At 30.9% G+C, this 16,362-nt stretch overlaps 1 protein-coding gene across 1 annotated transcript; it reads left to right on the plus strand.

The window, feature by feature from the left end:
* The first annotated feature begins 8,919 nt into the window (after window positions 1-8,919).
* Window positions 8,920-15,622, plus strand: LOC116141149 (DNA topoisomerase 6 subunit B). Its single transcript, XM_031426676.1, has 20 exons — window positions 8,920-9,094; window positions 9,275-9,327; window positions 9,850-9,947; window positions 10,121-10,226; window positions 10,536-10,673; window positions 10,828-10,879; window positions 10,997-11,061; window positions 11,594-11,700; window positions 11,921-12,023; window positions 12,183-12,274; window positions 12,358-12,557; window positions 12,895-13,010; window positions 13,154-13,239; window positions 13,414-13,486; window positions 13,932-14,023; window positions 14,150-14,288; window positions 14,365-14,459; window positions 14,558-14,732; window positions 14,855-14,997; window positions 15,181-15,622. The coding sequence occupies exons 1-20, from the start codon at window positions 9,016-9,018 to the stop codon at window positions 15,182-15,184; spliced, it is 2,016 nt and encodes a 671-aa protein (XP_031282536.1). The 5' UTR covers window positions 8,920-9,015; the 3' UTR covers window positions 15,185-15,622.
* Window positions 15,623-16,362: the final 740 nt, after the last annotated feature.

Here is a 16,362-nt window from a genome sequence, read left to right on the forward strand (position 1 = left end):
ATTTAATAATCTGCTAATATTACTATTAACTTCAAGTAATGAATTAATTATTAATTTAAAACATAAAATAAAACAATAGTAAGAAAAATAGACTATTAAATAATTTATTAATCTAATAATATTACTATTGATTTTAAATAATGAATTAATTATTAATTTCAAACATAAAATAAAATAATAATAATAATAATAATAGTAGTAGTAGTAGTAGTAGTAGTAGTGAGGGGCATTTATGTCCATAAAATTATTTGATCAGGTTAAATAAGTCAATTTACACGTCTGATTTTCTTGTTATTTGATATCAATAGGAGGACATTTGTGTCCATAATTTTTATTTAGTGAGGGTAAAACTGGAACAAAATTAGGATTACCAAGTAATATTTAAATACCATCCTCTGAGTCGGTATTCACATTATCTCCTATATACCCATTGAATAGTACTTCGTAATAAAATATTACTGTAATATTTTATTACCTTTTGAACCAAACAAAGTAATGCTTGGATTAAAAGATATATTACCGAAGTGAATTTCTTAGGGCCATAACCAAACTACCATAGGGTGTGTTGGGTTCATATAATATTTTATTATAGGAGGATGTTATATTAATGGAAATATAGATCATCTTGAAGATTATTAAGAATTTTTAGAGAAATATGTTTGATTGGTTTGAATAAATTGGTAAGTATGTTATACTTATATGTTTAGTTGAGAGGATAAATGGGTGGTGTATGTTATATAGATTACTAAATTGCCCTCCTTTTTAAATATTAATGTAATATTATTTTTATTATTATTTTTTGAATCTTTTTTTAACCCCCTACATTTGAAATTTTGCTAAAACACCCCAGTCATATAAAACTTTAATTTATAAAAAAATCACCCCTATCCACCCTCAAGCTACTGTCGGCAACCAACCACCACCTTCAACCGCCGCTAATAGTCGATGAAATAGCACACAACTGATTGTATATAGTCGGTTGTGTGTCGATAAAGCCATTTTCAGCCATGAATCATAGATCCATGACCGTTTCACAGCCAAATATGTGATCGTAAAAAGGCCAGATCTTTGGTTGTGAAACAGCCATAGAAACGACCTTTTCGACTCGTGGCCAGTGGTGGTGGTCGACGGTCGGCAGTGGTCTTGGGTGGTTGGGGGTATTTTGTTAACTTTTAAACTATTTTATGACTAGGGTGTTTTAACTGAATTCTCAAATGTGTGGAGGCTAGGGTAATGGTTATTTAATAGACATTTGAATACAATTGTGTCCGAAATGGTATTTAATTAAAGGCAAAATAAGTATAAAAATCATATTACCTTGATAATTTTTTAATAATACCTCCTGGAGAGCGTATCTGATTAGCCCTTATATTACTAACAGTAAACACTATTTACAATAAAAATACATGTAATATTTTATTACTTGCAAACCAAACAACGAAATCTTGCAAAATAATTTAAAATTACCTCTGTTATCTTATATGACCTCGAACCAAATGCACCCGTAAGAGTATTCATTAATTAACTTTGGAAAAGTTTATATGTTATAATATTAAAATTACATGTGTGATTATATAAGGAAGATAATATTTTCATTGGGATCGATGGATGCATTATCTCTAACACGAGCTATATGATATGCATGTGTCTCACTTCAGATGTTACTATAAATGGTATGCGCTAGATGAATACCCATATAATTGTATCAAGGACCATTTCCGTTTATTGAAATTGAATTTGCTAATAATAATTTTAGAAAAATAAAAATTATTGTGGTTATTTATTGTTATTACTCTAAGGGGTTAGTCTGACGGTCAAGAAGGTTTACTTCTTTCATTTATTTTTTGGATTCAAATATAATGATCATCTATCATATTTATGACTTATTTATTTTAGAATATTGGGTTTAAAGAGTAAAAAAAAAAAAAAAAAAATCATGCATGCATGATTTAATAAAGAGAAATTTTTCAAGAGGATGGATACATTATGACGTGAGGAAGTTTTCGTAAAAATAGATACATGGGAGGATTCCGAGAAAGTTTTCAATATATATCTTGCAAATTGATGTAAAATATTGACATGTGTCATATGAAACATGTCTAACCCACTTAAGATTTTTCCTATAATTAAAATAAAATTTTATAATATGGGTCAAAAAGTTTATAATATAAATATTAGTATAACTAGATTTTTTTCTTGATTAATACATTCATACTATTATCAAATTAAATCAAATATTCTAGATGACAGGACCACTGACAGATTCCTTTGTTTTATTCTCAATTTATTTCTCATATTTCTCGACAAAAATCTAACATGCGAAATTAATATTTAAGAGGGTTAATTACTCTGCAAAATTAATTCAGTTGAAAGAGACTTAACAATTTAGTTACATTGAATTCAACAATAGACCAAAATGAGAATAAAAAAAGAAAAAAAAATTATTAATATCAATCCAAATCTCAACTTAAATAGATTGATTTTTTTTTAATTAAACTTGTAGTAATAACTTATTAATTATGAAAATAATTTTTAGATTAAAATGTTTAGTGTTGTCAAATTAAAATTTTTTATTAATCAATATTAGGGCATTTTGTCAATATTATAATATGAACATAAATGGAATATGAATTTAAAGTTCAAATTTCCAAAGGTGCTATTCATAGGAGATAGGACCAGTCCACTAATAAATTCTTTTGTTTTCTTCACCTTGTTTTTTCTTTGTTGTGGGACCAAAAATGAAATTTATAAAACAAAACAAAATAGAATGTGATACACATGACATGAAATTATAATAAAGACAATTATATGCCCTTCAAAATGCAATGAATTCATTTAGAAATTATTGGCTCCATTTGGTTCACAATTTTGTATTTTTGGGAAATTTTTTTTGAAAAAAGTTAAAAAAAAAAGTTGAATTGAGTGGGTATTACGATGTAGGATTTACAAATTGATAAAATACCCCCTATGTTTATTTTTTTACAAAACACCCCTTATAATAAAATATTAAAAGTTAACAAAAACACCCCCAATCCACCCTCAAATACGGACAGCCGACCACCACCGCCGGAGGGTGGCCGGAGTCACCGTAACAAAAACATTAAAAATATTTAGGGGTATTTAATTGAATTAACAAATTTAGGGGGTTTAAAAAATGTTGAATAATATTGTGAGTTTTTGGGTATTTTACTGTTTAACTTTTTTGGGAATACTAAAAATAGTATTCCCAAATTCCAACCAAACGAAGCCATTAGGGTTCATATTCTCAATCTCAAGAGTCATATCAAACTTTGTACTATTTGATATCAATTTTGTCATAGTGTAAGCATGAGCTGGCTGGCAAATTATATTATTTATTCGAAAAATCACTCTTGATATAATTTGTAAACTAGTTCGTCCACTTGATAGAGAAGGGGAAAAAAGAATTGAAAATTTAGCTTCTAATTAATGTATTATTATGTTATTTATTTAGTTTTTATTTACTATCATTTTCGTTTCTTTGTTTCATTATTTACTTTTATCTCATAAAATATGTAAAAAAAATTACTTTTAAGTAAAAGAGTTCATTAGTGTATTAATAGAATTAAAGATCAACGTTTATACATGTAATACTATTCTAAACTAACCATGATTTCATGCAATTACTAAAATACTCTTAAAATTATAATTTATTGAAATGTGAACGTAGGATGAAAAAGGCAATTCATTTAAAAAACGAATATATTAAAATTTAAAAAAATAAAAAAAGATAAATATATATGAAACAATTGAAATATTTGCTCTTTTTATTTTATTTTTAATAATAATAATAAAATATTTCATTTCGTTGGGAATCGTATTGCTATTAAAAAATGATTATGGAGACATAAAATCAACACAATGGGGGTAAATAGAGTTTGAAAATTTGTATAATTTGTGTGGCTTTAAGGGGACACATCAATTCAAATAAAAAATAATTAACTCTTCTTCTTGTAAAAAACCAATTTTTGATGTGATTTCTAAATAATTAAGATTGATTTTTAATTAAATTTTCCTCTTAAAAAGTAATTTTAATCAAAAATTGTTTTTAAATATTGTATCGAACACATTTCAAATATTAAAAATATTAAGTTACAACTGAAATTTTAAATTTTATTTTAGTTTTTATAAATTATTTTTAAATCACAAATCAAATTAATTCAATGCAATATTAAAGAAAATTATTATTATTTTATTATTTATTAGGGATATGCTCTATATTTTTGTTGGTTAAAAATTAAAATAGGATGAAGGATTAAATCAAGAGATTAATACAAACTGAAATTGAAATACTGTATTAAAATTCATACTAACCCACAAATCATTACACTAAATAATGGAGTAATAATACATAAAACATAAATTGGAGCTCAAAACCTCGAAAGGTTTTCGAAAATAATACATAAACGATACATGAATAAACATACAAATGTAAGTTACATACTATCACACCAAACCATATAAACTATAACATTCGAAAGCTTTTAATTAATTCATCATATAACGATAAGTTTCCCTATTCAAGGACTTTTGGTCGAAGGAGGAGGAGAGAAGAATGGGATGGTGGTGGGAATGTTGGGGAAAGAAGGCATGGCTGGAAGTGGTGGCAAATTGACCTTAGGGACACTGGGAATGGTGGGAAAGCTAGGGATCGGGGGTAGAGCGGCCGGAATCGTGGGAATTGATGGCTGCGGCAATGTCGGAAAATTGGGTATTTGTTGAAGGCTACGAGCTGCCAAAGCACCATGGATGTTCAACAGTGACAAGGCAATGAACAAAGCCAAGATGAAGGATTTGCAAGAAGCCATTTTGTCAAAGAAAAAAAAGGGTGCTGAAATCAATAAGTTTAATGTAAAAATTTGTTGAATTCTTGAGTGAAGAAACAAAGGATTTACGTGGGTTTATATAGTTTTTGAGATCAAAATTGTAGTTCATTGTTAGTTCAACTTTTTCATCTAATCTTGAATTGAAAATCGACATTAAATGATTAGTTAATTGGATTTATTTTATTTAATTAAGCTAGTCCAAAGGGTAGATAACAAATGTTTAGAATCTCAATCAATTGTTAACCTAACACTAATATTTCTGTATATTAAACTAATTAACCCATTAGTATTTCTTAACCATATTCAACTAGAATTAAAACTTCAATACGACACACATTTAAGTTGTTTTGGTGGTTAGAAATAGAACTCATCTTTGAGAAATTTCTTGTGTTCTTATAAACTTCTATAACTTACATATAAAACGGCTAATGAAACATATTAATGATAAATTTATTAAATAAAAATATTACATAATAAACAGAAATCTTAGTGTCAACCACAAAGTATCAATGTAAGTTAAACTATTGAGATTGTTGTGAGACAATTTATCTAATTGTGCTGTTGCGAGATTATTGTAACTAATCACAAGAAAAAAAAGGTTAGTCAAATATTTTTCAGTCTATCGCAAAGAAACACCAAAATATAACTACATGAAAATCATCATAAAGATTTACAAACATAATTTGAAATTTTATGGAGTTTATTAGAACAAATTTCCATGCATCGTTTTAAATCTATAACTTGGTGCAATCACGTGTCGAACAATCATCCAACATGTCGAAATCCACTAATTTCAGAGCTTTAAAAATCCTACGTGTAAATCACATAGGTCATGCTTCAGGATTATATATACAGATAGAAATGCGTTTAGAAAATCCGAAGGATGAAAAATTTACAAGAAAAATAAAATTTCACTGGTCAGAGCTCTGGGCCAAAGCATAAGCCCATTTTGTGGCCCATCGGCTGGGCCTTCTTGTCACTTCCCTAAAGTAATATTGATATATTCATATTTAAAACATGAAATTGGGTCGGCGATCTGATCAATGGCGGGCAGCCGGGCACCACCTCCAACATTTATTTTCAATTTTTTTTATCTACTGTTAATATTAATTGCAAGGGCATCTTTAACCCAAAGCCAAAACACAAAAATGGTGTGAAAAATATGCTCAAACCCAGAGTTAAATACTACATTACATTAGTGTAAGTAAACAATATCATATCAAATTTGGCGTGATATTGTTCATTTACAACAATTTGGTGTGGTAGTGTTCATATACTAAAAAATATATTTTATATTTTATTTATGTTATTTGTATTTATGTTAATTTAATTATTATTTATATTAATATTTATAATAATAAATTCATATAATTATATAATTCAAAAATAATGAAAAATAAAAAAATGATCGTAATGTTGATGCATCGATTGAGAATCAGATGGAAGCGTCAACTCCTAAAGTTGAAATTATCGTAGATGAAAATGTCCAATTTTAAAATTTTCTTGCTCGACATAGACAAATCAAGGATACAAAAGCTCACTATGTACTTCGAAATGCATTAATTGATCATTTGTGAGAAGAATATACTAATTCCGAAAATTAAATTACTATCAATATGAAATTTTACTTTTTTGTTATTGTTGTCTCTTTTTTTTTGGTGACATTTTATATTAGATGTAATGTTTTTCTATATTAAATGTAATGTTTATTTGATTAAATAAATGTTTAATTTTATTAAATTAATATAATTTTTAAAATAATCATTATTTAATAAAAATATCATTATCAACATTTAATTAATATATACAAAAATAATTAGTAAAATAGATTAATTGTTGATTATTAATAAAAAGAAAAAGAAAGAGAATATTTTAAAGAATTTTTTGTGTGTGTAATATTTGGTATAATGGGTTGGAGATGTAATAGTGAAATACACAAATTAGTGTAAAACTTGCATGGTGTTTGTGATTGGAGATGGTCTAAATTTTATATAACTTTTTATAAAAATTTAGTAATTTCATAAATTAAAATTTATTATTAAATAATTTTTTAAATGTATTTTTGCAGATGTATAAATTGATATTCGTTTTACACAAACTCAAAATATACATTCACCAAAAATTTATCTACAGTAAATTCCTTAATTCTCCTTCCGTCGAGACCGTTGGGCTGCAAATAATTGATAATCAATGTTTTAGTCTAGTGCAGGGATGCCAATTAAATCCAGTGGGGTTCGGTTCCCCAAAAAACCTGCTCCTACCAGATAGGGATTACTTAGAAAATTCAAAGGTTAGGGGCGACCACGACTGGACGAGGAAGGTTTCCTCATTGAAACCGGGGACCCGGGGTGGGTGGTTGGTTGGACTTTTTGTCCCCGTTACTAGGGGCGGGTAGAGGTGTCTACCCGTAAAAAGCCGACCCATCAGTGCCATAACCATCCCCAATTAATAATTTTCATTCAATTTATTAAATACATGTTATACACATATCTTGTATAAGTTTTTCTTCATTTATATATCAAATTGGATAAAAACGGTTATAAACATCTTGATTAATTGTTTAATATATATGTTGGGGTTATATTTTTAATTTAAATAATGTTGGTGTCTAAAAACAAAGTTTAAAATTGTTGTTTTTTTTTTTTTATAGCCACCATTAGGTAATCCAACGATCAACTAGGACTCTTGGACATATCACTCAAGAAATCTTAAATTCGATTCACTTGGGTTACTAATAGAGGGTAACAATTAAGGGAATGTATCCAACTGTCAATTTCAAGATTCGAAAGATTAGTTAAGGTGCACACAAACTGACTTGGATATTCCTAATTACAAAAGAAAAAAAAAATTGTTGTCTTTTTACGTTAGAATGACTAAGAGTTAATCAAAAGACTTCCCAGTGATAATCCAATACACCTCTAAATAGTATTATATTTGGTGTCCGGGGGCAGGGACGGGGGAACCAACTCTAAATAGTATTGGCTCCATTTGGCTTATTATTTTTACTCATATTTTCAATCCTATTCCTAAAATACTTGTTTGTTTTGTTATTGGAGAAATATTAGTATATTTTTTAATTACTTTTAGACCCCTTAAGTTTATTAATTCATTAAATACCCCAAAAAAAGTTTAAAAATTAACAAAAACACCCCCACCCACCCATACTTGCTAGATTTCGGCAACCACCGTCGGTGGTAGCCAGAATTTATCACAACGGCCTACAAACGACAGGAACTGACCGGTAATTTACTGATCTGCCCCTTTCAGGCTGGATCTGGACTCTTGCGACCGTCGACGGCTAGATCTAGCTGTAGATCTAGCCTTTTTCGGCTAGATCCATGGTGGATCTAGCCGGAAAAGACCATATCGACGCCCTCTTCGCCAGATCCAACCAGTCTGCGTCGTAACGTCATTTTCCGGTGGTGGTGGCTGGAATTTGACACTATGGGTGGGTGGGGGTGTTTTTGTCATTTTACAAAATTTTTATATATTGAGGTCTTTATTAAATTAGCAAATTTAGGGGGTTTTTTTGTTAATTTTTAAATTTTACCTTATAATATTTCCCTATTCAACTATCCAATATTATTAAAAAAAATCCTATAAAAAATAATAAAACAAACGACCCATTATATGTGATATTATACTGCTCCATCCAGTACACCTCTAATTATTCAATTTTATTTCTTTTCATTTAAAAAATAAAAAGTAAAAATATGTTCAAATTTTCGAGGATGGGACTGGTATGTGCATAAGGACGGATTTTGACTCTTCCGTGTGGGTTTACCTACTCCATCCTGGCCCTCAAATTTATAGATTAAGAATGGTTTCAGAGATTATATTTGGTGTCCGGGGGCAGGGGCGGGGGAACCACCACCCATCCCTATACCCAGAAATTGCCAATCCAGCGTGGTCAGGTTATAGGTTCAAATTATTGGGACATCATTTTTATCAACGGAAATTTATAGAACTAAAATAGTCAATTAATATAAAGTCATAGGTAAAATGGTCAATTCTTCAACAAATTCATGGGTAAATCTGTAAATACGGAGGTCAAACCGGTCAAGATTTTGAAACACTACTGTCTGATAAACCCTAAATTCAGGAATCAACAAAAATTTCCGTGAAATTTCGAAGATAACAAATTTTGCTCGTCGCTCGTCAAGATTTTGAAATGTCCGATGACGAGAAACCGAAGAAAGCCAAACCGAGGAGTCGGAGAGATCCCCCAGAGTATAGTGCTCTCCAGCAAAGTAAGGAATCCTTTTCTCACTCGTTTTCTTTCAAATGCATGTGTGAAATTTTGATTTAATTGTTTTCAGAAATTTTACGATCATAATTTTAGTGTAAAATTTGAAATGAAAAATTGTTTTCTCAGTTTTTAATAATTTTGAACTCCGAAAGCTAAAGTGATGATTTTTTGGTTCGTGCAGAATCTCCGGCTGAGTTCTTTGCAGACAACAAGAACATTGCTGGATTTGATAATGTTAGTGAGTTTATGAAATTTTTACTCTATTTTTGTGAGGGAAATTTGTAAGCATTTTGCTTTCTTTTGTTCAGTTTATTTAGTGTTTATTGAAGAATTTGAAGGATATGAGCATCTGGCTTTCTTGTATAATAAATGATCAAAATCATCTTAAGATAGTGGATAGTGTAATTGCAAATTGCTTCTGAGGTGATTGTGTGGAATATCTAAACTACTGGGTAGATGTTAGATCGTCTAAAAAGTTTTTGCTCTTGATAATAGTTTTGATAATTTTTTTTTTTTTTTTTTTTAATACAATATTTGTGGAGTTTGGGTGAATTCTATGTTTTTCAGACTTTAGTACTCTGCTAAGTGTAATAAGCATGCTTTCAGATATATCAATTAACTCAGTTTCAGATGCCAGTCAAAAGCAGTTTGGTAGTGAATTTAAGATTAGAAGTTATTGAAAAAGGGGATGAAATGTTTTTTTACTAATGTGATATTTGCTGTATGACACTGTGTGTTGGTGGGTTTAACTTTCAGCCTGGCAAATCCCTTTACACTACTGTGAGAGAACTTGTTGAAAATTCACTTGATTCGGCGGAGTCAATATCTGAGCTTCCTGTTATAGAAGTTACAATGTAAGTTTCATAAATTATAAATGTAAAATATGAAAACTCACATGAATTTTGTTATTTATTAGTGGAATTCATGTGGTGCCTACCATCTTGTTAGCCTGTTCTTAACAGTTGTATAAAATCTGGATGTATGCAATTCATTTTTATAACAAACTTAATTGACTTGGCTGTTGCAGTGAAGAAATAGGAAAAATTCAGTTTTATGCCATGATTGGTCTTTGTGATCATGAGCGTGTTGATGAAGCACTATATGAAGATTATGAGACAGCTAAGTCTCGTGAGGTTCGTACAAATGTACTGCATGTTTCTTTTTGTGTTTGATTTCATTAACGTGTTTTTGAGAAGCTTACATCAAGCTTTATTAGTACTTTGTAATAGTTGGTTCCTTGTCAATGAAATCCCATTCATTAATGTCACATGGTTTAATTTATGACGTTTTGTCAGATTTCCTTGGTAATACATGGCATGTTTTTACTTGCAATTGTAGTTGTTGCATTAATGGAATTAAAAACAAGATAAAGACTCTGTTGCTTTTATATTCTTTGAGTTTTCTACAATTCAGTTCATTGTGTTCTATTACATGCCATGTAGAAACGATTACGTAAAGATTTTCTTAAACGAGAACGAGAGGCTATGAATGCTTCCCTTGGCAAGAAAGTTCAAGAACCTGCATCAACCAAGGCCATGAAGGGACGAGGTGAGACTTCAATTTTCAGGGTTACATGCAAGGTATGATTTACTTTCCATCACAACATTCTTCTGCCATATATTGTCTTTTTGGTTGTTGTCTTAATTCTTTCAGTTCGATCAGTTTAATTTCTGATAAATTTCAAAATTTTCTTCGTAGATATTAGTTATGATTATAATTGGATTTCTATTGTAGGATAATGGAAGAGGAATGCCACATGATGATATCCCAAATATGTTTGGTCGAGGTATAATAGTTGTTTGCTAGCTCAAGTTCACATTTCATTCAAAATATATGTTTGATCTGTAACAAATATTTGGAACTGAACTTTTTAAAGCTTGACGTAAGTTAATTATGAATGCAGTTTTGTCTGGGACTAAGTATGGCTTGAAGCAGACACGAGGGAAGTTTGGTCTTGGTGCAAAGATGGTAATTTTTTAACAGGCTTGGCTTTACATCTATTTAATAAGATTTATCAGCTCGTACACACAAAATGTGGTTGCATGTGCATTTACTGTCCGTTTCAATACTGAATTTGAACTTCTTCTTCTGGTGCTGGGCTGTAGTTTATGCTGCATTCAAGTTTTTCATGGAATTTAAATATTGAGGTTGCATTTGTGCATCACCCAAGGTATTGAAGTGATTGTCTTGGATGTAACCTTTAATAACAACCGCACCATCACCAAGACTAGCTATAAGGGTTAACCTGAGAGGTTCCTGAAATGCCATCAAATCAATATTTAGTGCCAATCATGTAGGTGGCTACCATTTCTATCATTGCTCCATTTTATATGAAGAGTTTGTAGATAGATGTTATATAAGGGAGCCGTACCTAAAAATGTAATTGCTGCTGCAATAATGACCTCACTGCAAGCAAAATCTTAAATGTGGTTCTACACTTCTCCTCTTGGTAGTTGGGGTAACAATAATGCAGTAATTTATCCCTTTTTTGTTTTCACAGGCATTAATTTGGTCCAAGATGAGTACAGGTCTGCCAATAGTGATCTCATCATCAATGAGGGGCCAAGATTTTGTTTCATATTGCAAGCTGGATATAGATATACGTAGGTATGAATCACTTGAAAAACTAGCAGTATTTGGATATTTAAGATCTTCTCGCATAGCTGATTATCTATATATTTGGTACTATCCAATTTTTTGTGCTGTATTAAGTATGCAGATATATAAATTGTTATATCTGGTTCTTTACATACACAACCTTCTAAATTGCTCAGAAAATACTTGGTTCTCGGCATTATCATGACGATGCTCTTAAAAATGATTTCAGGAACATTCCTAATATTCATAAGCATGAAAAACGAGACAACAAGTATAAATGGCATGGAGCTGAAGTTCAAGTGGTTATTGAGGGAAATTGGACAACTTACCGAGTATGTATATATCATTGGTTCTTGTATTGTTAATTATTGCATTTCCGAATTTCCTTTAGCTTTCTTAAGTTCTGTGATTCACTATCATCATGCCAACAGAAGTTATTTGGCTAGCTAACTGGTAGTATTTTTTATTTTATTTATTTCCTATACATGCAGTCTAAGATATTGCATTACATGCGACAAATGGCTGTTATCACGCCTTACGCTGAATTTATATTCAAATATGTGCCAGATCCAGATGTATCTGAGTATGTTATTTCTCTCTCTTGCATGTGTGCGCACATGAAAATCAGATCTGTATGTTCAATTTCTTACTTCCATTTTGGTGCAGTAAACAAAACATCACCATTAGATTTTCACGGAGAACAGATGCGATGCCTCCAGTTCCTGTTGAGACCAAGCACCATCCATCTTCAGTTGATTTACTTCTAATCAAACGTCTCATTGCAGAAACTTTGAAACAGAATCTCCTGCAGTTTCTTCAGCATGAATTTGTAAATATAGGGAAATCCCTTGCTGAAAGATTAATTGGTAAAAATTTTGCGAGTTTATCTTGTCTCTTCGTGATGCAAGTTAGAATTTGAGTTGTATTATTCCAATGTTCCACTATTCACATGCAGAATCTCAAAGGTTTTATTCGTTTTTCCTTATTTACCATTAATTTAGAATGTAGTTTTATAGTATACATTTGTTAGGAAGATTGGCTTACTAATTGCACTTGGCCTGAAATTGTATGACTCATGAGATTGTGCTAAAAACAATCAAATTGTTACAACCAGTTGATGAACTCAAATATACATTTGCTTGATAATTATGACATTAATCTTTCGATAGTAAACTTAAATCCACCTTTATAATTCTCTTGTAGGTGAAATGGGTCCAGGGTTTAGCCCAAAAACGGCTGTCAAGTCCCTGACTTCTGAGCAAATAATACGCATCCATCAGTTGTTTCGTCAAGCTAAATTTGATGACCCTAGTGGTGATGTAAGCTACTCATCTTTCATGGTTTTGTTAAGTTTATCAGACTGACTGTTGAACTTTTTTATTGTTTGTTAGTTTTTCTTCTACTTTTCATTCCATAATTATGTATATTGTGGTATGGCATGTTACTAAGAAACTGTTTTCAGTGTCTTAGTCCTGCAGGGGAATACAATCTCCGTCTAGGAATTATAAAGGAGCTGAATCCGGACATGGTTGCAACTTATTCAGGCAGGTTGTGTTTTGAAATCCCATTTAGTTAAATCCAGTTACTTATCATATATTGTTTTAGGATAATAATTGATATTTAATTAAAATAATTGTAATTGCAGCTTGAACTTCATATTTATCTGTTATGCATGAACATTCGTTCCTGAACTTCTCTTCTTTGTTTTAATAATAAATACAGCGCTCAAGTTTTCGAGGGACATCCATTCATTGTGGAAGCTGGTGTTAGTCTGGGTGGAAAAGATGTTAAGCAAGTTAGTGCTTCTCTAGTTACTCCTTAGTATTTGTCATACTTGTGTGATTACTGTGTGAGAGGAACAAGGGGAGACACCGTGCTAGAGAGCCTTGACAGTAACAGAATGAAATTATTTTCTAGGAAAGAAATAATGGCAGACTACATTGGTGAATGAAAAACTTTAGGTAGCAGATCTAGGCTTCCTGAGTGCACGAGTAATAGAAAAAGAAAATCAGAAGTTACAGAAAAGCGGAGAAAGTTTGGAGTGGGGACACTTGGGAGCCCATTTAGCGGATAAAATTGGTATTTCTGCTTATGAAATGAAAAAAGGCCAAATTTCCATCTCATTCTTAACCACACTCTATTGCTTGACGATTGGATTGCTATAGTAAAGAGCTCATCAGAATTTTATTCTCCGCTCTTTCAGTGTTTTAAAATCTGTGATGTTTCCATATAAATTGCAGGGATTAAATATTTTTCGTTTTGCAAACCGGATCCCTCTTCTGTTTGAACAAGGCGGTGATGTTGTCACTAGAACTGTGCTAAAGAGAATCAAGTAAGAATATTAGGAATATATTATTTGCATTTCTATCTTGTGTTTATTTTTTCACTCTTGGTTTTGGTACTAAGATACAAAAATATAAATTTAACATTTTTTTGTCTTTTGCTAAAAAAATTTCAGTTGGACCAATTACAAGATCAACCAAACACAGGACAAAATTGGCGTCTTTGTGAGTATTGTTAGTACAAAAATCCCCTTCAAAGGGACTGGCAAGGAGTATATTGGGGATGATATCCGTGAGATAGCTGCCGCTGTTAAGGTGGAGCATTTTCCATTTTTATTAAATGTCATTTACTGATTTAACAAGTATGCTGACCGCATCATTGTCTCTCTAGACTGCCATTCAGCAGTGCTGCAACCAGCTAAAATCGAAAATAGTGAGGAAAATTCAGGCTCGGGAGCAGCAGGAGAGAAAACGGAACTTGAGCAAGTAACTCCAATTACTGTCTGTTTGCTGTGCCCAGTGGTAGGCTTAATTTTTTTCTTTATGTTTGTACAAACTGTGATAAAATTTCTGTCAACTGGCAGGTATATACCTGATGCTGCAGGTGCTATATACAATGTTTTGAAAGAAATGTCACAATTCCAAGTATCAAAGAAGCGACGTTATGAGGAACAAGACACAGATCTACTTAAACATGTACACTCTCGGATGGTTACGAAAGAGACTCTCATACAAATGCTTGGTCAACATGTCGAAAAGGTGAGTTCTTGTTTACATGGTGTGCAAAAATTCAAAAAACTTGTTTTGAACATCTTTAATATTAACTTTTAGGTATAACTTTTGACTAACGTCCAGGAATCTAACTTTTGATAAATTTGCAGGTGGATTATGAGATGGCAATGGAGTATGCTACGCAGAGTGGAGTAACCGAGGAGCCAAGGGAAACCATATACCTACCGGCACTAGAAACAGACTGCAATTTCATCGACCTCCACAGTTCTAACTTTGTCTTCCGACTCATTCAGTAAGATTTTTTTAGATACATTAGCGCATTAGTTGTGAAATAATTGTTGTTGTAGATTACGTCTTACAATTCATCCTTCATTGTATATCTTATAAAGAAAATGAGACAATTGGCGCTTACTGTAACTTTCAGTAGCAGCATTACACGATTATAATGATGATTATATGAATTCTTTGAATACAGTTGAATCCGGTTGGTTGCTCATCCGATGTTGCATTTATTGGCGTCTTAAACAAGATCTTGAAGGAGAGATCATGAATGTGTGAGGGTGTTAATGAAGAATGTGCTTGTTTGTGAAATTCGTTAGGGGTGTTTGTGAAATTTATTAAAGCCAAAAAGAAATTTCTTTGAAGCTTCCTGGGAAGCAAACCAGCATTGGCTTCTATTGCTGCTTTCAAGAAATTATTGCCAGAAAATTAGGTAGAGAGAATAGTATTGGCCAATTTTTATTTTCAGATTTGCCTAAAATAAAAATTAGTAAAATTCGTTCGATTTTCCAGAAAACCCACTCAAAAAGCAACTGGTTCAGACCAGTTAACTGGTTTTGAACACCCCTAGTTGAGAGAATTTATAATTTTAAGTAAAGACATTTATTTACATATATTGAAGAAATGAGTGAATTATTCTTTGTTTGATTTATGTTTGACAATAACTTTTGTAGTGAGCATATGGTAGTTCTAAAAATACGATCTTAACTTTTATTTTTGTCAAATTGTTAAGTTATTCTGTTTAAATTTGAATGAAAATGTTTTTGTCATAATCTATTGATAATGTTGAAAGGTTAATATGTTTTTAAGAGATGAAATTGATAAAATTTCTTATAAATTTGAAGGTTGAATAGGTGAGCATTTCCTCCACCACTGGAGGTTAGAGTCATTTTTTAAACCAATAGATGCTGAAGAAAAAGGCCAAACACTTCATGTTTTACTATTAAAAAAGCATTTTAAAATTGAAAAACATAATTTGAATTCTATATTAAATATACCCTAATTAACTATTTTTTTTTAATTTAGAGTATCTCTTTATAAAAAGTTTTTTTTTCTAAAAAGTGACGTTTAGATTATGATTTAAAGGTTAATATGAAAAATTAATTTAATAAATACAAATTAAAAGATATGAATGATAGTACTAGTAACATCTCACTTTGTATAAATGACTTCGTACAAGGTTTGAATTTTTTAATAAGACATTTATCGGGAGAGAAACTTATGCACGTGTCAATAACACAAAATTTTACAGATATTAAAATAAAATAAATAAATAACATTAACATTTTCTATATTTAAAACTTTCTGACAAAATAATAGCTTACTCTCACACTCAAGTCTGAAGTCTCTGCAGGAGCTGTAAGTTGCGTTCTCTCTC

The sequence above is a fragment of the Pistacia vera genome, unplaced genomic scaffold, assembly GCF_008641045.1.
Source record: "Pistacia vera cultivar Batoury unplaced genomic scaffold, PisVer_v2 Contig393, whole genome shotgun sequence".
NCBI classification, from domain to species: Eukaryota; Viridiplantae; Streptophyta; class Magnoliopsida; order Sapindales; family Anacardiaceae; genus Pistacia; species Pistacia vera.